We start from the raw sequence: 20,214 nt of genomic DNA, 5'->3' as shown, positions 1-20,214 counted from the left end.
ACCATCTGGGCATCTCAGCATTCAGGTGTCAGGAAGAGGGTGTGTATCAGAGCAGGACGCTAAGCCCAGTACAGCTGCAGAACCACTCCTAGGAGAGATGGTGCTCCCTGGCACACGATGTGTATGCATAGGTCCCGAGGCTAACCAAAGAAGCAGGAACGCCCTCGAAATTCAGGTGAAAAACACCTGGCAGGAGGGAGCCAACATCCTGGTGGTGGACCCTTGGTCTCTCTGAGCCTCAGCTTCCACATCTACACATGGGGGCTTATGGCAACCAGGCCCATGTCCCAGAGCTAGGTGAGGACTGGGTCAAATTTGTGCACTCTATGAGCACAGGACTTCTACAATGGTGAAAGGAAGGAGATGGAGGGGACACCAAGCACCTGCCACTCCTTCACCACTCTGCTCCACTCCACCTGTCCCTAAGAAGTGAGTCTGGCTCTGTCTGACCTATGCCTTCCCTGAGATCACGCTTCCTTGCTGCCCGCTCCAATTTGACTGTTTAACCCACATCATCACATCTGCGCTGGGCAGAAAAAAGAGGTCCTGCTTGCTTCTAAAGGCTTCTTCATCTTCCCTCCCTACACAATATCCTAGTTGCAGAGCTCATGCCCTTAAACTATATCAACTATAACCTACCATGTTATTTTCCCCTGAAAATCCTTCACTCCATGAAAACTACAGCCCCTGGATCACTGCAAGTCCCTCCAGCACCCGTGTAACAATTTACGGTGATTTCCATAGCCAGAGTGACCATCCTGGCACCCTGTTCCCTGACCTTCCCTACCCCAGTGATTCTGCAACCTCTCCCAAGGTCACACCAGAGACCTTGTCCTTACCAATGACTACAACCCCTGTGTCACCTCAATCCCAAGAGTCCTGCTTACCCACCCCAGCTCTATGTCCCCAGTGCCCTCATTTTCAGCCCCTCTAGGAAACATAGCCTATTAACCCTAATTCCTTCTCACTAACCACCCTCAGACCCTCACTTCTCTTTATACCACCATTAAAGTCACTCTTTTTGCTACGTCAATTCTCTCATCTGCTTCATCACATGGTTCAACCTGTTTAGACGCAGCTCCCTCTCTACCAGCACCTGAGTGCTGCACGTGGTTGCAGAAAAACACACACCCATGATGGCTGACCTCAAGCCAGTCCAGCAGCTGCCCAGAATCCCACTGCACTCCCACCTTCCAGTCACGCCTGACTCTTCCAGGAAAACCTCCACCACCTCCCCCCATCTTCTTTCAGATGGTGGCCCTGCTTCCTGTCCCTGAGAACAGAGGCCACCAGCAAGGAACACCCACACCCAGCCCCCACACACCCAGCACCCCCACAACCACATGCTCCCCACACCCTGCACCCTCCCCCCCCAGCCCAAGCACTCCTCTGCAGTCAGGCACTGTCTTCCACATGGCTATGGCCAACCCTCTCTCTCCTGCACCACTGATCTACTGGATCATTGCCACCATCACACAAACTGCTCTAATTTCTTCTGCCTTAGCAAAACAAAGAAGCAAACCAAAAAAACCACTAAGTCCCACATCTCTGTCCAGCTACCACTAAATTTCTTGAAAGCACTGTCTACATTCACTGTCTATAGGTCCTCTTGTCCCATTCTCTCTCTCTCTCTCTGCACACAGACTTTTCCCTTTCCTGTGCTGCCTAACTACTCGTCAAGGTCACCCATGACCTCCCTGGAGCTGAATCTGATTCTGGGTGATCACCTCGCCTGACCTCCTATCCCACAGGCTGTCTTCCCATGGCCAACCGGGCTCTCCTCCCTTCTCCCCATCTGCTCCTTCCAATTTCCTCTGCTGGGCCCAGGGTCCCTCCCTCCTGCTCCTTCCCCACTCCCCTGGTGATCTCAGCCAATCTACATTGACGATTCCCCACTTTTTCTAACTTGCTCATCTCCCTTGGATGTTCAATTTAACCATCCAGCCTCCCACTTGACATCTCCAATGAAATATCTGCAAGATGCCTCAAACTCAGCAAATGCCTCCTATCTCCCCTGAGCCTGCTTCACCCTTAGAAGCCCCCAGCTCAGTAAATGGTTACATCCTCCTTCCAGGTGCTAGGCCAAAGCTCCGGAGTCATCCTGGATCCTGTATTTGCTCTCTCTCCTCACATCAGTCTATCCGAAAGTCCTGTCCACTTCACTTCCAAATTCTGCCCGGAATCAACCACTCCTCACCATCTCCGCCACAGGTTACTTCTAAGGGCCAAGCCATGGTCATCGCTCTCACCTGGACTATTCCAACAGCTCCCCCACTCCACCACCCATCCCTACTGATCTGACCTTCCTGCAACCGATTAACCCAGCGAGCATAGTAATTCTTTATAACCAAGTCAGTAACACATCACTCCTCCCCTCCCAACCCCTCCATGGTTTCCTCACTCAGGCTAAAGTGTTAATAGCAGTCTGTGAGGCTCAACACAATCTGACTTCATTACCTCTTGGGCCTCACTACCACCCACCTCCTCTCTCAATGTGATTCAAAAATCCTGACCAGAAGACACCAAGGTCTTTTGTACTTGCAGGGCCCACTGCTGAGAATGCCATTCCTCAAACATGCACATGGCTGACTCCCTGCCCCCTGCAGTGGATCCCTGGTCCCAGCACCCAGCTCACAGCAAGCGCATCGTCATTGTTTGCCAGATGGCCAAGTGAAAGAGGCAGGTCTCCATCACAGGGCAGCCAGCACAGCCTGCGCCCGGGTTACTGGAGAAAGCGGGCTGCCCATCCTGAGCACACTGGTAGGAAAAAGAGGGGGTATCACAGGAAACCCCCAAGAAACTCTCCCCTCTTCTGAACCCAGGAAAGGCCATCCAGCCACAGAAAGCACTGGAGGCAGATGCTGCAGTGAGCCCTTGGTCACACACTCATCTCTCATGTGGGATTAACAGGGCCCACCGGCCAGAGTTAGCAAGTTAGTTAACATTCCTGGGACATGTCACCAAGGCTAATTGTTATGAGTATTATCATTACTGTTTATAACAAGCATCATGGCCCGAACCACACTTAGCCACCTTAGGTCCCCGGGCAAAAGCCCTCAGGGAAGTTACTGTTTCCATGGGCCTCAGTTTCCCCATCTGAACTACCTGGAGGGTGGAACAGATGATCTTAGATAACCCTTCCAGCTCTAAAGTACTATGATTCTGATTCCTAACAGGAGGATAACTCACAGTAGCAGGTGGCTCAGAGTTGGCTGGGTTAGCCAGGTCTCCATTGACAGCCAGGTCAGAAGGGAGGATCCTGTAAGGAAGAAAGACAGGAAATGAAAGCCCAGAATATTAAACCTGTCACAGAACAGAAAAGGGGAAAAAGTCTCTTTATGCAACTTCCACTGCAGGCAAAAGTTGAACACCCCCAGGCATTTACTCCTGAGCGATTCCTGGAATTATTAGAGTCTTAGAAGCCACAGAGCAAGTGCCCTGGGAGATAGCACTTGCTCCCTAGGTGCACATGAAGAGTTAATTTCCCCTAGCTCCTTTAGGTAAAGCATCCTGCAGGCCCAGACCCCTCAGTGGTCGGCTCCTTTAGGTAAAGCATCCTGCAGGCCCAGACCCCTCAGTGGTTTCCAAAAAGGTAAATCTTCCTTCCCCTACCCATAAGGGGTTAAAATTCTTCTCTAGCCCAGAAGAGTACAGCTGGTCTCTGCTGCTGCCCTGCCAATACTTCTCCAAGAACACTAAGGGGGAGGGCGGAGGGGAAAAGTGATTTATCCAGGGTTGAAGTTGTTCCCCTTAAGCCTTGCTTCGACCAAAAAGGATGGAGGGCAGAATCCAGCCTGGGCAGCAGTGTGACCTCACAGCACCCTAGTCTGGGACCAGGGTCAACTGAGCAAAGGGTTAACTCCAGGGCCAAGCCTCCAGACACTTTCAGGTGAGAGACAGCAAGGCCAGAGGGCAGGGCAGGGTTGGGCAGAGGCCTTCAGCTTCCTGCCCAGCCCAGCCCAGCTCAGCCCCTCCCCTCATAGCAGCAGTGTCCAGGAGACCAGTCATGCCCTGAGGACAGCCTCCTGAGACTTTTCAGACTCTTCCTCCAATGTCCTATGTCTACCATCCCAGGGGTGGGATGGTAGTTTTCCTTTACACAAGTACTGACTCTAGAGAAGTGTATCATATGCAAATATCTCCAAAGAGCCATAATCAGTGTGCAGACACAGCTGGCCTGGCATCAAATTGTGTTCCTGTCTTATCTCTCCCACCAGATTCCTCCTCACTGGCAGAGACTGTGCCTTGCTCATCCTGACACAGACCCCCCACCCCAGAGCTGGCATACTGCTCTGCCACAGAGCAGGAGCTGGCAGTTAGATTTCAGAATCAAACAGACCTGAATTCAAACTCCATCTCTGCCTCCTAACTTGCTGAGAGGCTATGTGAAGTCACTTTTGAGCCTCAGTTTCTTCATCTCTAAAATAGGCCTAATAGTCCTTTCAACAAATGAGACAGTAGTGGATTCAATGTGGCAAAGTTTGGTGCCCAGCGCTCAGTATACAGAAACCAAAAATAAACTTCTATACTGTACATCTCAACTCTGCTACAAACATGCATCAACTCTGTAAAGTGAATGACAGCTTTGAAAAGCATACATTAGCCAGCCAGTGGCTCACTTCTGTAACCCCAGCACTCTGGGAGGCCAAGGCAGGTGGATCTTTTGAATTTAGTTCAAAACCAGCCTGAGCAAGAGGGAGATCCCATCTCTACTAAAAATAGAAAAGCTAGCCAGGTGTGGTGGCACGTGCCTGTAGTCCCAGCTATTTGGGAAGCTGAGTCAAAAGAATCTCCTGAGCCCAAGAGTTTGAGGTTGTTGTGAGCTATGATACCATGGCACTCTATCTAGGGTGACAGAGTAAGACTGTCTCAAAAAAAAAAAAAAGAAAAAAAGGAAAGAAAGAAAGAAAAGCATACACTAATGATAACACCATCTGCTCGGGAATGCTTTCTTTCTGACTGAGATCAGGGCCCACCTGCACTCATGACACACAACTAACCCAAAGGTAAAGGTCACAGCCTGGGGCTAACCACTTGGTCCCCAGACCCATCCCCCCCAACCTCCCACCCCTCACCTCTTCTCAGGGGTCTTGTTGTGTTCTTGCTGGCACTCTGCGGGAGACTTTGCCAGCCCCTCTTGCGACCATCCCCTGGACAGGGTCCTGCCATCCTCATCCCTAAGGCCAGGGGCCATGCCGTAGGTCCTGGGGCCATATCGTGAGCTGCCATCATGGTTAAAGGTGAGGCGGGAGCCCCAGAGGCGATCAGGGCTAGCAGGGACCTCCTTCCTTGGCTGCTCCATCTTGGCCAGGATCTCTTCCACTGTGGTGGCTGCAAAGCGCTCTGAGACTGGACGGAAAGGGGCAGGAGCCTTCCTCACGCCCCCTGGGGCAGCACATCGAGCTGGAGGTGTCAAAGGAGGCAGCTCCTCTTTCTCAGGCTCTTGGGTGGCTTCTCCTCCAGCAGGGGCCTCAGCTGCAGGCCTTGGTGCAAAGGGAAGGGGCCGCTTGCTGCCACCATAGGGCTGGGGTCCTGCTAGCATGTTCATCTTCCTGGCAGAAGGCAACTCAGCCAGGGGACCCCGGGGAGGCCGAGGCCCAACAGGCACCAGCAGGCTGGGTTTTGCAGGCAGGGCTGGCTTGGCAGGTAGGGCCCGGGGTTTGGGCTTGACGGGGGGTTTGGCCGGAGGGTCACCTACCAAAAGGAAGGGTTTGTGGGGAAGGAGCTGTCAGAAGAACCAGAACTTCTTTATGTTTTTTGTCCCACCTCATCCCCGACCCTCCAATTTGAGAATATTCACAACCTTCTAGGCATGAAATGCCACCTCTTCCAGGAAGCCTTCCTTAATTTTCTATACACATCTCAGAAGCATCTTCTTCATTCTCCAAATTCCCAAAACGTTTAGCCAATTGCTCTTACAAGCTGAAACTATTTAAACACCCACTCAGCACCTTATTTCCACTTGTACCGGCTTATGGACCCAGCACAAGCTCTCATTAAATGAATGAAATGTGAGTGAAGAGCAAAGGAGCCAATAAATGAATGCCTTCCTGCCCACATCATGCAGGCAGCCCCTATCTCCCAGTCTAGTCCTTTCCCCTTACATGACACTATCCTGTACCATCCCAGCTAAGTTTCTCCACCCCCTTCCCCAGCACACTCCAAGGGTACCTCCCACTGTCATCCACCTCCCACTGTCATCTGGTGGGTGTGTGATCAGAAATGCAAACTTACTATTGACCTGAGTCAAACAAAAGTCAATCTGCTACAGGAAAAAGAACACACAAAACCAGAAACCTACCTTCTCTACAAGGCATTCTAATGCCAAATAAAAGACCTTGGAATTACTCATGGTCACAACCCTTCTAAGAGAGTCTATGTCACCTACTCATTTGGACAGCAAAAGAGTCTACACAAGGAACCAAGAGGCTGGGATGCAAACTCCCATAGGTGCACTCTATTTCTCCCTCTGAGCCTCAGTTTCCCCTTCTGGAAAACATGCAAGTAGACCCACAGCATCTCGAAGGTCTCCGTCTGCTCTGATGCCTACTGCAAATCCATGATCTCGAATTATCCTGAATTATCTCGAATTATCAACAGAGGCTGAGAACCCTTCAAACTCATCCTGTGCTTTCTTAGTACTCCTTCCCTCCTACCTGAACAGAACCATCATTCAATTACCCTCATAAGACAGAAAGGGCGTGTAGCCCCTGCCCTTCTCCCCCTCCTTCCAACCACCCTGCCCCACCCTGCACCCATGGGTACCTGGGTCGGAGCCAGCAGGCACCGGCTCCTCCTCCATCTCCCGGGGCGCTGGGGAAGCCATAGCAGAGCTTTCCCTGAGCGTAGATACTTTCATCACATGCGGCAGACCCTGCTCAAGAAGTGGGAAGCAGGGGGGTGTGAGCCTGGTGTCTGAGGACCCAGGAAGAGAGAGAGAAAAGAGAAGGAAAGAGTTGGGCGTTGGCAGTAGGTTTAGCCAAGAAGTCTGCTCTTTCCAGCAGAGGCCAAGTGTGGGACAGGAAGAGGGAACTTGGTCGGGGGTGGGGAGAGGTACAGGAGGTCAGGAAGGTTCCCAACAGCCAGATTCTCAACTCTTCCCAGATCCTCTCCAACTGGTCTCCCAACCCTGAAGTCCAAAAGCTTCAGGGAGCCACCCAAGTCTCTCTCCTCTGACCAGCTCTCCCAGATACCCCACTTACAGTTCCCAAGGCACCCTTGGGTCAGGTGGCCCGCTGGAGATAACTACTCAAAGGAGAGCAAGAGGGCCGCAAAGTCTGAAGTCTCTCCGTTCGTGAATCACCTCAGGGGAGACGGGAAAAACCCGCTCCTCCCCAACCTGGGGCTCCGCCCCACTGCCTACCTCCCCCTTCCTGCTCACCCTTCCCTCCCTCCCTCCCTCCCTCCCCCCCTGCAGCTGGGAGTGGTTCTCTCCCCCCCTCCAGTTTTCCTTCCACATCCATGCCCCACTCCACCCTCCCTCCAAGCCGTCTCATCCAAACACGGAAAAATAACGAATAAAAAGTAAACATCTGGAATACATTTTTTTCTTTAATTTCTCAATCGCTTTGGCTTCAGCTTGGAATTTGATGAGGTAAAGCCAGGGCCTAGTCCTGTTGCCATAGCAATGGCCTCCCACTGGATTTCCAGAGCCTCGCCAAGAGGAAGGAGGAGCCGGCCCAGGCTTGGGCTGGGAGAACGGGACAGGGCTTGAGAACATCCGGGGGTTGGAGTGACTTGGGGGAAAACTCCCTAGGGTTTCCCCTTCCAGGACAATCAGGCTGAGATAGCCAAAGCCTATGAAAATGGAATATATGGACATCACTCAAAAGCCTGGGGTTGACCTGAAGGAGTTCTGAGGGGGACAGAAGAAATGAAGTGACACAGCCCGCTGGCAAAAGCCACATGAGTAGCTCCTCTACAGGAGCTTCAAGGTCTGATATACCAGTTCAGTGCTGAGTGTCTAGCACTTGCTAGTCATGTGACTTCTCTAAGCCTTGGTTTCTCTATCTGAAAAAAAGGGGTTATGGAGACTCAGGAGGCTTAAGTCAGATAATGCACACAAACTACTTAGCACAATGCCTAGCATACAGTAACCATCCAAAAAATGTTGGCAATTACTACTGTGATTCCATGCAGTATCACCAGTGAGCTAACATCCCGGGTAACCAACTCCTCCACTCCCCTGACCCCAGGCTGCCAGCATTCCCAGACCATTCCTTCATTCCTCAACCCCATTCCTGTCACCTGTTCTTTAGACACTCTACCACCTCCTTAGTTCCCACGTGGCTGCTGAGCACCCTCCCACCCACAAAAACCCCAGGCTCTCCAACCAGAGAGCAAGAAGGATGTTTCCTATCACCTGGTTTGCACAGAGCCCTGTGGACAGCCCAACCCTCTTCAACCTGCAAAGGTCACTGCCTCCTCTAAAGTCATCCTCTCCAGCTGATCTGGAAATACAGCGCCAAATCTAAAGAAAGAAAACCTCTCTGGTGCCCAAACCTTTGCAAGGCACATTCCTCCTCCCCCATCTCTGACCCTGCCCTGGCTTGTTCCCAAGATGGGAGAAGATATGAAGACAGTAGAGAAACCCAGGACTGTCAACCCATTGGTCAGCCAACTACCTGGGAGGACTACCCACTGTGGGTGGGTGAATAACTGTGCAGAGCCAGCCCAAGTGTGTGGGGGGGGGGGGTGGGGTGGCATATGATGGGAAAAAATAAAATTAAAAACACAAGAATGTTTTCTTGTCCTTGAACATTATTACAAGGGACATGGTGTGAGTGATTAGAGGTGGAGATGAACTGGCCTAGAACCGAAAAGCCCCTTCATCTGGGGGTCTAATAGGCCTCTCTGTGATATGGGGCTGCGGCAATGAAGGTGGGCTGAGGCCCCCAGCCAGGAGCCCCAGGTGACCAAGGCCATGGCCAGAAGCTGCAAAATCGCAGCAGCTCTGAGCACTCTCCACGCCCAGGCGGGACGGTGAGGGGTAAAGGAGATGACCCCAGGGAGTGAAGGCGCCAGAAGGGCTGGGCAGCTCCAGCTCTGGACAGGCATGGTCGCCCCTAAAGATCACAGGATCTCAGATGACCGAAAAGGTCGGCAGGCCTGTAAACTGCTGGAAGGGGGGGCCAACAGGAAGACAGAACGGCCCGGGGCAAGGGGCTGTCTGGAGGGGCCCAGTGGGGAGGTCTGGACCCAGAAGTGACCGCGGCAGCCGAAGAGAAGAGGGTGGTGGAGGAGGAGGAGAAGGGGGCGGCGGGGGCAGCAGAAGCGGACCGGCGCGCGGGATGTGAAGCAGCAGGCGAACAGACGGAGGGCTATAGACGCGGACCGGGTGGGGGCGGACTGGGGCGGCTGGGGGCGTGCCGAAGGAGCGGGAGGAGGGGGCTACAGCGGGCCCGGGGGAAGCGGGAGGCGGGGGCCCCTCCAGCCGCTCTGCCCGCCCCCGGCCCCGCCCCAAGCCCGCGCCCCCTCCCCCCTTTCTTCTGTTTCTCCAGCACGAGCTCCAGACCGTGCGCCCTCAGCCCTCGCGCACACGCGCCAGCTCCCCCAGACCCCCAGCGTCCCTAGCGCCCAGGGCCCCTGCAAACTTTACTGGCGACCCCCCAACACTTCTAACCCGCGGTCCCGGCTGGAAAGCGCCTACTCCTTCTATGCCCCTCCCCCGCCCTATCCCGGACCCGCCCCCTCCTTGGCCCGCCCGCCCCCGCGCACTCACGCGCTCCCCCGGGATCAGGCTCCGCTAGCCTAGGCGCCCGGACGCCAGTCCTTGCCGCCGCCGCCGCCGCCGCCGTCACCGCGGGACCAAGCCTGAGCGAGCCCGGCGGGGCCCCGCCCCTGGACCCGCCCAGGTCCACGCCCCCAGAGCACTTCATGAATAATCATAAACGGTGGAAATGAGGAGAGGAAGCCCGCGCGGAATCTGTCCCACCGTAGGCGAACAGGAGAAACCCAGTGCTCAATTATTCATGATCTTGCAAATAAGGGGCCCGCCCCAGGCTCAGCCTCGGGCGAAACTGACGCAATTTGGGCTAGAGCACTCGGGGAAATGGCCACCGAGACGACTGCCTAGACCGCCCTAACGTGGCCCAGCCTCAGGCTCAGCCGCATGCACTGATTGCAGCATCATAGAGCCACAGCTAGCAAGAAGGTAGCTGTTGGCGGACTGGAAAGGCTTCCTGTAAAACCACTTGAGTCCTCCTGCGGACGTCACCAACGTGGCCACCCCATGTGTATAAATTAAGACTTAGAGCCACCACGAGTAAGCTCTAGCTTTCTCCTGTGCGCACTTTATCTCCTTTTACGCTCTGTTCTCAGGTGTAGGTTCTTCCCAACCGTAAAATTTGGCATCCCCTTTTCTATAAGAACTAAAGTTCTACACAAACTCAACACTGTTATCAAACTGAGCCCCCACACATTCATCCTCTCCGACTCTCCAGGCTCAAGTTTCCACTCCCCCAGTTGCAGGAAAGATAGTCAATCCTGATTCTATTATCTAAAGCCTTGGAAGACCCTTAACTCACAGGTGATTAAGGTTGGAGCCAAGAACCGCCTTCCCTTAGCTGGGCTAATGGAGTGGAACTGTAAGAGTGACTTCCTAATCAGATCCGCTTTCATTTCTAAACTCTCAGGTGGCTCATCCTGGCAGAAGAGGGTGAAAACCAATGCTTGTCCAGCCGGGAACAGAAAAGGATGTACCTGGAGACTTGCTTCCTGTCTGGCTAAGTGGGGCCTGCCCAATCAGGACAGAATGATAACTAACATCAAGAAACAAAGATATAACAGAGCCAAGAAGAAGGCATAAGGACATAGTTTCCAAAGTCAGATCTCTTTATTAAATGATTTTCACAGACGAGAAATAAAAAATAAAAGTAGAAATTGGCCCCCATGAGGAGCTACAGGCCTGACGGCACATGACCCCTGCTGCAGCAACTTGGACAAGTTCAGCTATATCCCTAAGGTCAGGAAAGGAGAATGAGGATATGAATCCTGCATTGCCCTGCCTCCCAACCAGTCTCTCCCCAAATTATAAAGAGCCATTCTTGTGAAGCAGCAGAGTGAGGTGGCTTCCCCTGCTGCCCCCCTGAAGTGCATACCAGCAGGAGAGCTTGTTCAGATGATACAGAATCCAAGGACTACATTTCTTGAGAAACTGGTACCAAAATGTGGGTAGAGAGCCTGGGGTTGTGTCGAGGCAAGGACAAAGAGAAAGAATCTTCCTCCTCTCTACTCATCGGATCCTGACGCCGATTCCTCTGAGCTGGGGGGAGTACTGGCTAATTCCTCTTCTTCGGAGTCCTGAAAACCAAAAGTCTCTTAAGAGGAAAGAAGCCACACTCCCAACCAAACTCCAGTGGTGAAGAACCCCCAATTCCCTATACCCCCACAACTGTAGCACCCACCTCCAGAACCTCAGAATCCCACCCATCCCCTCCAACTCATTATGCTTATAGACCACCCCACACACTCATATGCCCTCACCTGCCCAGCCCCCCAGCTCCCACAAGCCTACTGCACCTCACTCCGCCGCCTCTTCTTTTTGCTCTTGTTCTCTCCTGAAGAGCTCTCATCACTAGACACAAACTCTTTGCTCTTGAAGCTCTCACTTAGCTGCCTTGACGATGGCTTGGATGATGATGAGCCCCTGGAGGGTGTTGATTTCTTCTCCATCTTTACCTTTACTTTCTTCTTCTTCTTTGATTTGTCCCTATATTAGCAAGAGGGAAAAGAAGCTGAGCCAAATCTCTCCCAGCTTTAACAAAGCCTTTCCCAATCCTAACCACACTGCCCATTTCACTCTGAACTGAAACCTAAACAGCCATGTTAGCCTAAAAGGAGAGTATCCTGAGCACACCAGAAGCAATCCCATACATAAAACATAGTTGACATTTCTTGCTTTTTCTTTAAAAAGTCATGTGAATTGTGCTCCATAATAATAATTTAATTTCCCCATACCTTCAAATCAAATGAACCTGCAGGAAAATGGCATGGCTATATTTATCCAGTGACTTGAATTCCCTAGCACATTGCTTGGGCAATGGCTCCCCAGGTTTGAGAACTGCCCTACTGCAGTCAAAATCCTGTCTACTATATCTTTAACATTCCAATGCTCAACTTTGACCTGCAAAAAAACATATCTGCCAAAAAGGCAGTTACTGGGCCATATTGTTCCCAACACTCACCTCTTAGAAGACTCGCCTCGGCCCCCTTCATATTCTTTCATGGCTTTTTCATATTCCCTCCTCGCATCCTCAGCCTTGCGATCCCATTCCTGTCTCACACACAGAGAGAGAAAAACACCAAAGAATGAGATCTCTTCCCTGATACAGGTGAAATTTAGGCAGAAAAGTTCCACCAACAGCTTAGTCTGCCCTATCAGTTACATCACCACCCCAAGAAAGCCCCTTCCCCCTCCTCTGCAGCTACTCACTTCTTTCTTCTCTTTGGACATTCCCTTCCAGATCTCGCCTGCCTTCTTGGAAAGATCCGTGATACTGATGCCAGGATGGTCTGACTTAATCTTCTCCCGGCTGGCATTGAGCCACAGCATGTATGCAGACATGGGTCTCTTGGGGGCATTGGGGTCTTTGCCTTTCTTCACCTGCATGAAAACGAACCCAAATGCTTCCAGCTATTATTTCCCTTAGGCCATCCCCTAACCCTCTCCATATTCTCCCAACGAAATTACTTGGATCCCCTAACTTAGGGGGGAAATGGAGGACAAAATGGCATCAGGGTAGACCGAGAGCTCCCTAAAGGCAAGGATCAAGTCTTCCCCGCTGCACCCCAGTGCCTTGCTTACTAGGGACCCCATTCTTCTGGACTCCTGAAACAGAAGAGGCCCATCTTCTAACTTAGATCTTCCAGGAGCTAATTATCTCAGGACCAGAGAGAAAAATTTCCAAAATGATACCCCTCAAGGCAATAATTACTGGCTACAGAAAGCAGTCCCAGGAGGAACAACCAACAGATCCTACTGGTGTTAAGACAGGAAGAAGGAAAGAGAACAGATTCCCATCTACGGGAGAGGCTCCACCTCCATAGGCTTCTTGCGGCTCTTGCGATCCTTGGACATCTTAGCCTTTTTCAGCTGTTTCCGCTTCTTCTCATCCCGATCACTGTCACCCTCGTTACTAGAGGAGCTGGCTGAGGCATTGCTATCAAACCTGCCAGAGTAAAGAGCTTACACTCAGGGAGGGAGGACAGGATTCCACAAGCACAGGACAGGAGGACTGTGAGTCCAAAGATACCTGCCCAGAAAGGGCAAAGGAGGAAGAGCAGAGGCCAGCCTCCCACCACTGACCCCCAACCCTGCTTCCTCCCATTGCTGAGGTGGCTTCGACTATCCCCTCTCCAGACCCTGCCATAGCACTGGGTTAGTTAGTAAATCAATGAAAAACAAATGAACCAATAGGCTTTAGCTGCTCCCCTTGGTCTTGGCCTAACCCAGGTCCTAATCCGTGTCAGGACATGGCCCAAGTCCACTTCACCACTTCCCTTGGATTAACCATCTTAAACTACCCTACAGTCTTTACTGATTAAGAGATAATTAGTTACTACTTAAAATGAGGAAAATCAACTTCAATCCAACCCAGTACACATATAATAGTCCTATGTAACATATGTGAAACTCCTGAGAAAATGGAACTACCTTACACCTATATGCTGCTGAACAGTTTTCAAGGCACTTTCACAAGCATGTGGCAAGAACTAACAGACTCCTGTTGGGCATTTTTACTGATATTTGTTGCTGCCCAACCTTCATCCCCAATCCTTCTAGATTAAGAGTTTCAGTTTTCTGTTAGAAATCACTTTGCCCCTACTCAAGAGGGGCATACCCCAACCCCAGGCTCTAAGGGTGGGCATTCATCTCGTTCTGGCCCACTGGAGCCGGCACATCTTAATAACTCAGGCTAGGAAGGGGCAGGTGACCATGCTGTTCACTATGTTGTTTGCCAAGAGACAAGGCACTTGTGTGTGTTAAACCAGCAACATTAAGCCTCCCCAGAGCTTCTGAAAGTCACTAGGCACCCCATAGGGCAAACCTATCTAAAACTAAGGAAAACAGAAGAAACAGATTTTGAGTATCTGAATCCAGTAGTGCCCGAGCTAGTTATATCCCTGGACTCTCTAGTTACACGAACTCATAAAATTCCCTTTTACATAATCCCTTTTAAAGACAGTCTGAGTCACACTTCTGACACTGGCAATCAAGAGCCTTAAGCAATCTGACATGAGCACCACTGCCACTCACAGATAAGGAAACAGATTCAGTGACTGGTCCAGCAACTCCCAGTGAGCAGGTGGGCAAGCGCTGGCTCTTTCTTTTAAAGCTGTACTTTTCTAGTTTTAAAACATGTCTTGCACTTATAAAGCCCTTGACAATTTTTAAAACACTTCATTAGAGGCCACTTTCCCACCCTGGGATAGTGGTTCATGTTAAGGGAGAAGAAATGTCCAGAAATCTTCTGTTCTATTAAGCTTGTAGGTCGCCATCTCACCCCCCGGAGGTACAACCAAAACTCACTCCTCTGCCACGTCTTCCTCCTCTTCACCTGGGTTGAATGACTCGTCTGAAAAAGGACACAGGTACATCAGCTTCAGCCCCAATGGAAATCCTGCCCCCTGACCCAGACACCTAGCAGTGGCCCGAGGGCAAGCCCCACCCAGGTTACAAGGAGAGTCTGACTGTCCCCACATCCCGGCACTGAGGCTAGCCCACCAGTTTCTTCTCCCGAATCATCGCTGCTGTCGTTGGCATTCTCCTCCCGGATCTTGCCCTCCTCCTTCATCCTCACCAAGTAGGCATCATGCTGGTCTTCATCAGAGTCAGCATACTCGTCATAGCTTGGGTTCATGCCCTAGCCAGGGAAGAGATGGGAATGAGAACCACTTCACCCTTGAGCCAGAGTCCCTGCACACTCAAAAGCACTCCCCCATGCCTGTAAAGCCAGAGCAGCAGCTCCCAGATGACTCTGGGGCTGGATTGTCCACATACAGCCAACGTGCAGGGCCTTGTGCCCAAGTATTTCCTGCCAACTGGGTTAGTCCAAGCCCCTTCCTCCCTCAGCCCCACTCAGGGCTCTTAAGAGGCTGCAGAGACTGATCTAAAGTCATGCGGAAGAAACCTGCACCAGGAGGGAAAAGGGTCACACGCACCTCTTTTTTCTATAAGGGTAAGAAGAGAAGAGAGAATGAAAAAGAAGCTGGAAAAATCTCTGCCCCTTTTTCCCCTACAGAAAGAACAGGAGGCTCTTCCTTCCCACACAGAGGTACCTCTTTCAATCCTCGATTTTTAATGTTGAGCTTTTTTGCGTTGACAAAATCAAACAGCTTCCCATACTCCTCCCTGTGAGAGGAGACGCACTGTGTCAGCAGATAGATAGGCCCAACATGGGTGGACTAAACAGTGTGTTCTGACCCATGGGCCAGGGTAAACCTTGGGGCCTGGAGCTCCTGACCACACTATCCACCCCAACAGCTCAGACACCACCAGAAGATAGAGGAAGAGTCAGACATCAGTCCTTAAAGAGAAACCTGTACGGTTCTGCAAAGCTTTGGGAAAAAAAGGACAGGGAAGACTGTAGACCTTTTTACCAAGTATGAACAAAGCAAGGTAAGAATGTGGTGGTGGGCGTGTTTTCACCTTCCTATTGGTATTTTATACTTCACAGGACTGATATGAAGCTTAAACATGAAGATGTTTGCCAGAAGCTTAGCCCACAGTAGCACTCAATAGACATTAGCTCCTATGTTCTCAAGAACAAAGCTCATTCCAAGAAAGACCACATCCATCATGGGGTCTATTAGAAGAGAAAAAGCTGATACTGAACAGCTTGCATAATGTAAAAAATAATTTACTTTAACGAACAGAAGGAAAGCAACACAGAGGATTCCAAAGTCTAAGCACTCCAGAAAAAAGGACTAAATCTCAAGTGAAGCAAAAGGAAAATTCTGCTCAGGGCTTAGAGAGGGGCCCAGGCCATGCCAAGCTCCTGATCAAGGCTGGGACAGAACCAGGATGCCCAGGAAGTGAATGGTGGAGCTCTTACCTCTCAATGCTGCTGAAGGTATACTGAGTGCCCTGCTTGGTCTCAATTTCAAAGTCAAAGGAACGAGTGGTGGTAGTGCCACGGGCAAAGTTGACAAAAGAGATCTCATCAAAGCGGATGTGCACAGGTGGCTTGTGGACATAGATGAAGCCCCGCTCCAGCGGGTACAATAGTCCTGAGCTCGCCTTGTAGGAACAGGTGATGCACTGGGCCCCTGAATGCCTATGGTGAGTACAGGGAGCCCAATCAGTGCCAACATCAACAGAGCCAGACAGCACAGCTAGCAGCAGTGGCATGTGTGTCCTGAGACCTTCAAATGAGTTAGCTGCTGTGACACCCATCATGACACAAGGTCACGTCCAGGCCTCTTATAGGCTGCATTCCCAACTTAAGAGGAATTTACCAAAGAGACAAGGTATTTCCCACCCCCAGCATGCCAGGGCCCCAGACCTGCACTCTCACCCTTGGAAATTGCCTGGAACTGTGATCTTGCGGTTCACCAGTGCTTTCATGACCCGGCTGACCATCTCATAGAGGGATCCTGACATGTTCTTGGTGAGCCGCCCCTCAAAGCGCTTCTCCACCTCCTCCCTACAAATAGAGCAAGGTGAGGTCACAAGCACTATTGCCTTCCAACAACATGCCTGTCTCCTGCCTGGACAGTAGCAGGAAGCAAGTCCATGGAGACACTCACTCATTCATGTTCAGAGTCAAGGAGATGTCCTCATCCTTGGAGAAGAGGAGGATCAGGAAGTGGTAACGGGTTTGGCCCTGCTTAATGGGAGGATCCAGACTGATCTGGTAAGGAAAAGAAGACCACATGAAGCATCCACTGATGCTCTACAAAAGTTTGCAATTAACCAACACAAAACTCCCAATACTAGTGAGATCCATGTACTAAAAACTGAGGCAAAACCCAGGATTATCCTATGGCTGCTGCTCACCACAAAAAACATCTGGCGCTGGTCCTTGTGAGGGAGCAAGAAGAGGCGCAGCACGGTGGTATACGGGATCTTGTAGTCAAAGGTCTTGCCGTGCAAGTGCAGGAAGGTGGGGTAGATCCGAATGTCGTACCGACCACGGGGGGTCAGACACTGCAGCTCCCGGAAGATGCAGATGGCATCTCCAGTGGCTTGGATAACATCTGCCTTCGACAACACATTCTGAGCAAACGCCTGAAAAAGCACGCACTGATAATCAGGCAGCAGACCCCTGCACGCAGGCCAGCCGAGGCCTGCTAAGCACCATCTGCTCTCAAGGCAACCATGGGAAGCCTTACCTCAACAGGGTCCACACCATCCTCTTGTGTGGGAGGGACATAGAAGCGCACCTCCATGAGAGACACCTCTGCATCATCATTCTGGTGGAATTCCAGTGTCACCTCATTCTTGCCTGTGGTACACTGGGATACATTGCTGAGAGGTATCTCAAAAACAGGCTGGTCACCAATGTCAAAGGAAAGCAGCTGCCCTGTGAGGAAAGAGCTTATTAAGCCTCACAAGCTCCTCCCCTTAGGTCTGCATAAACAACATTCCGACCAGACGGTTATATTCCATGAGGACAGGATGCTAGGGCTATTTTGTTCATGCTATACCCCCAGACCAGGCACGATGCCTGACACACTATAAGTGCTCAGTAAATATATGAAGAACATGCACACTGCAAACTGATAGAAAATCAAGAAACAGAGGCAGAAAGAAGAGCGAAAAACAAGTTAAAGGCTGAAACCCTTCAACCTACCTTCTCCCCAAACTTCAATCTTTCCCAGACTCACCACCAAACTTCACTGTCCCCCAGTTCCAGCCCTTCACACACAGGTCCTTCTCCATTAGTTCAAGGCGATAGTGAGTTTTGAAGAAATCAGAAAGTTTCTCAAACTCCTATGGGGAGAAAGTACAATCCCAATAAACCCTTAACACAGACTTAAATGTACTGGGATTATCTAGTTCTGAGAAACTGTCTCAAAAAGCCTTTATCACAAATCCATGCTGACTTAGCAACTCAGCTTTAAATTAAAAAGGTTGTTGAAAGGGATTGCTACTGTGAACTGAATCTCAGATTAGAGGAGTAAAGTCATGATATCCCAGTCCTGGTTATGGGCCTCACAGCAGTGCTATCTGACTTTTTAAACTTTGTCTAGGTACTGCTTTAATTAAAACTAAGTCTTTAACTCAAGTAGTTCAAACTGAGATACGAAACCCAAACTGAAGCATCAAGACTCTAAACCTGGATGAAAGCAACAAGTGGTATCCACCATCTAAAGCAAGATAGGAAAGAATCTTCTGGAGTCAAGGCACAAAGAAACTCACAAGACCTTGCTACTCAACACTGAATGCTATTTACTTAATGGCCTCAACAGCTCTGCTCTTACAAACTCAGACTAGCAATTATATGGTTATCAGAGAAAAAAAAAAACTCAACTCTCAAGAAGATTAAAACAAGATGGCACAGTAAAAAAGGGGGCTATACCAGCAGGACATCTCACCGATTCTCGGAAGCCATCATACTTGTAGACGTGGCCATTCTTTGTGAGCAGTTTAAGTCCATGACCCAGAGCTACACGGCGCCAGATGCCTTCTGTTAACTCCCCAGCCTGGATGTTGTCCACTTTGCCCGTCTTGCTGTTCTTGAAGATGATGCTCTGGCGGCTCAACCTCAGCCGACCATCATTCTGTTGGAAAAGCAGGCCCAGATGCACATGGCAGTACACAGTGTGTCCTGAGTATGACTCTACCCAACACCCATTCTGGGTGCTAGTGGGTGGCCAAGTTGTCAATGCAGGAGCAACAGCTGAAGTGGTGAGGGCCAGTAAGAAGGGTCAAATGGCCAGGAAGTCTAGATTCCAAACCTGGCCCTGGCATCCAGAACGCTCCCAGGTCCTCAGTTTCCTCATTTGTAAAATAGGGATTTGGGACTGAATGACATATACAGTCCCTGTGACTCCTGAAACACTCAGCACTGCCCTGTGTTGGGGGAACACCAGGCACACATGATACTGAGTCTTCCTCTTCCAAAGTAGTAACATTATCAAAAGATCTCATAAACAAATAAAACTCTACCCTCCTTCCCTCTCTCCACCTGTATTAAATGCCCAAGGCACTCTCACCATGGAGCCTTTCACCTCCTGATAGACGTCGTTGAACTCCAGGGTCTCTGCCATGTTGCCCTACCCGTGGTGGCCTGGGCACAGAGCCCTGGGCTGCACAAGAGAAACCGAGTAAAGTGGGAGCTGCGCTCCAACTCCTGAGGGGTGTGCAGGTGCTCACCAGGTTGGAAATCTGAATTCAACAGGGAAACAGAAAAGCATGAAATACAACACTTCACTGTGCTCACGGGTGGAACCAGGTGGCTAGTCCTGGCTTCGCCTGGCATGTCTCAGGACTCCTCTGCCTGGAGACCCACAAGCAAGCTTTGCGGTGCTGATGGGGGCAGGCCCAGGCCTGGCTGGGGAACGGGGCCTGGAGCAGCGCTTACATCCCATCCCAACCCGACATCCGCTCTGGGCGCTCCACCGGGAGCCATGGCAACGAGCAGCGGAACCCATAAGGCCTGTCTGGAGCCCGCGCCCCACACAGCTCAGGGCGCAGGGTTTCCCCTCGCAGCGCTCCCACTACGCCGCGGCCCCAGACCCACGGTTCACCCCTCCCCCTAAAATGGATTAGCCCACTGCCCGCGAATTCTAACGCGGAACGGTCCATCTCGAGCGTCCCGCGGGGGAGCGGGGCCTTGCTGGTGCCGGGGTACGGCGACCACCTACCTTCCTAAGCTACAGCCTCGCGACCGCCCGGGCACGGGAGGTGGGCGCGTTGGGGTGGGGGTGGGGGGCACAGAGGGGGCGGGTAGGCGGGGGATGGGGGGTACACTAGGGAAGCTTTTCCCGCGTGCGCGGCCCCGCGGCCTGCCACCGGAAGTCGCGCACGGACCATAGAGAGGGTTAGCTCGCTAGAGAGGAGCAAGCCCGGCCCGCCTTCGAGATGAACACGTAGAGCGTCAGCGACTCTGGAGGACCTGAGGGAAGTGTGGTTGCGGTGAAGTCCTACCCAGGTGGAATCTCCCTTTAAAAATGGGACCATGTGGGGCTCTTTAGAAAGTTGCAGACTCATCCTCAGTGCAGACCAGATTCTAAAGCGAAATTCCGTACTTTTGTTTTATCTTTTAT

General features: G+C 51.4%; 2 protein-coding genes across 7 annotated transcripts in view; both read right to left on the bottom strand.

The window, feature by feature from the left end:
- Positions 1 to 9,869, bottom strand: part of TNKS1BP1 (tankyrase 1 binding protein 1) — a 55,596-nt gene extending 45,727 nt beyond the window's left edge. For 2 of the 5 annotated variants that reach the window (XM_053560021.1, XM_053560020.1), the window contains exons 1-4: positions 9,722 to 9,869; positions 6,766 to 6,915; positions 5,076 to 5,694; positions 3,190 to 3,259 (exon numbers count right to left, since the gene is read on the bottom strand). In XM_053560021.1, coding sequence (XP_053415996.1) covers positions 3,190 to 3,259; positions 5,076 to 5,694; positions 6,766 to 6,859 — 783 coding nt within the window. In that variant the 5' untranslated portion in view covers positions 6,860 to 6,915; positions 9,722 to 9,869. Of the gene's footprint in view, positions 1 to 3,189; positions 3,260 to 5,075; positions 5,695 to 6,765; positions 6,916 to 7,202; positions 7,357 to 9,721 lie in introns of those variants that run through there. The other 3 variants (XM_053560025.1, XM_053560022.1, XM_053560023.1) reach the window with 3 other exon arrangements.
- Positions 9,870 to 10,815: 946 nt separating this feature from the next.
- Positions 10,816 to 19,987, bottom strand: SSRP1 (structure specific recognition protein 1). 2 transcript variants are annotated; one of them, XM_053560019.1, is made up of 17 exons: positions 19,813 to 19,987; positions 19,162 to 19,333; positions 18,541 to 18,726; positions 17,830 to 17,935; positions 17,335 to 17,525; positions 17,000 to 17,230; positions 16,750 to 16,853; positions 16,518 to 16,646; positions 16,056 to 16,277; positions 15,280 to 15,352; positions 14,726 to 14,864; positions 14,531 to 14,576; positions 13,040 to 13,169; positions 12,434 to 12,604; positions 12,186 to 12,274; positions 11,521 to 11,710; positions 10,816 to 11,301 (listed from the first exon to the last, which is right to left on the bottom strand). In XM_053560019.1, exons 2-17 carry the CDS (start codon positions 19,213 to 19,215, stop codon positions 11,230 to 11,232), a joined length of 2,133 nt encoding a protein of 710 aa, XP_053415994.1. In that variant the 5' UTR covers positions 19,216 to 19,333; positions 19,813 to 19,987; the 3' UTR covers positions 10,816 to 11,229. The 2 variants fall into 2 exon arrangements, with proteins under 2 accessions (XP_053415994.1, XP_053415993.1); XM_053560018.1 differs by lacking the exon at positions 19,813 to 19,987 and having other exon boundaries at positions 19,162 to 19,758.
- Between the last annotated feature and the right edge of the window lie 227 nt (positions 19,988 to 20,214).

Source organism: Nycticebus coucang, chromosome 14 (assembly GCF_027406575.1).
Source record: "Nycticebus coucang isolate mNycCou1 chromosome 14, mNycCou1.pri, whole genome shotgun sequence".
Lineage (NCBI taxonomy): Eukaryota > Metazoa > Chordata > Mammalia > Primates > Lorisidae > Nycticebus > Nycticebus coucang.
The sequence above is the reverse complement of the archived record's forward strand: the minus strand, read 5'-3'. Positions and strand labels throughout refer to the sequence as shown.

What these genes read in the sequence shown, in the direction of transcription:
- SSRP1 (XM_053560019.1), bottom strand. Translation starts at nt 19,215, where the DNA reads ATGGCAGAGACCCTGGAGTTCAACGACGTCTATCAGGAGGTGAAAGGC. An exon ending in AGGAGGTGAAAGGCTCCATG is followed by an intron (nt 18,727 to 19,161) that starts GTGAGAGTGCCT and finishes CTTTTCCAACAG; the next exon opens with AATGATGGTCGGCTGAGGTT. An exon ending in GAGGAAGACGTGGCAGAGGA is followed by an intron (nt 13,170 to 14,530) that starts GTGAGTTTTGGT and finishes TTACTCTGGCAG; the next exon opens with GTTTGATAGCAATGCCTCAG.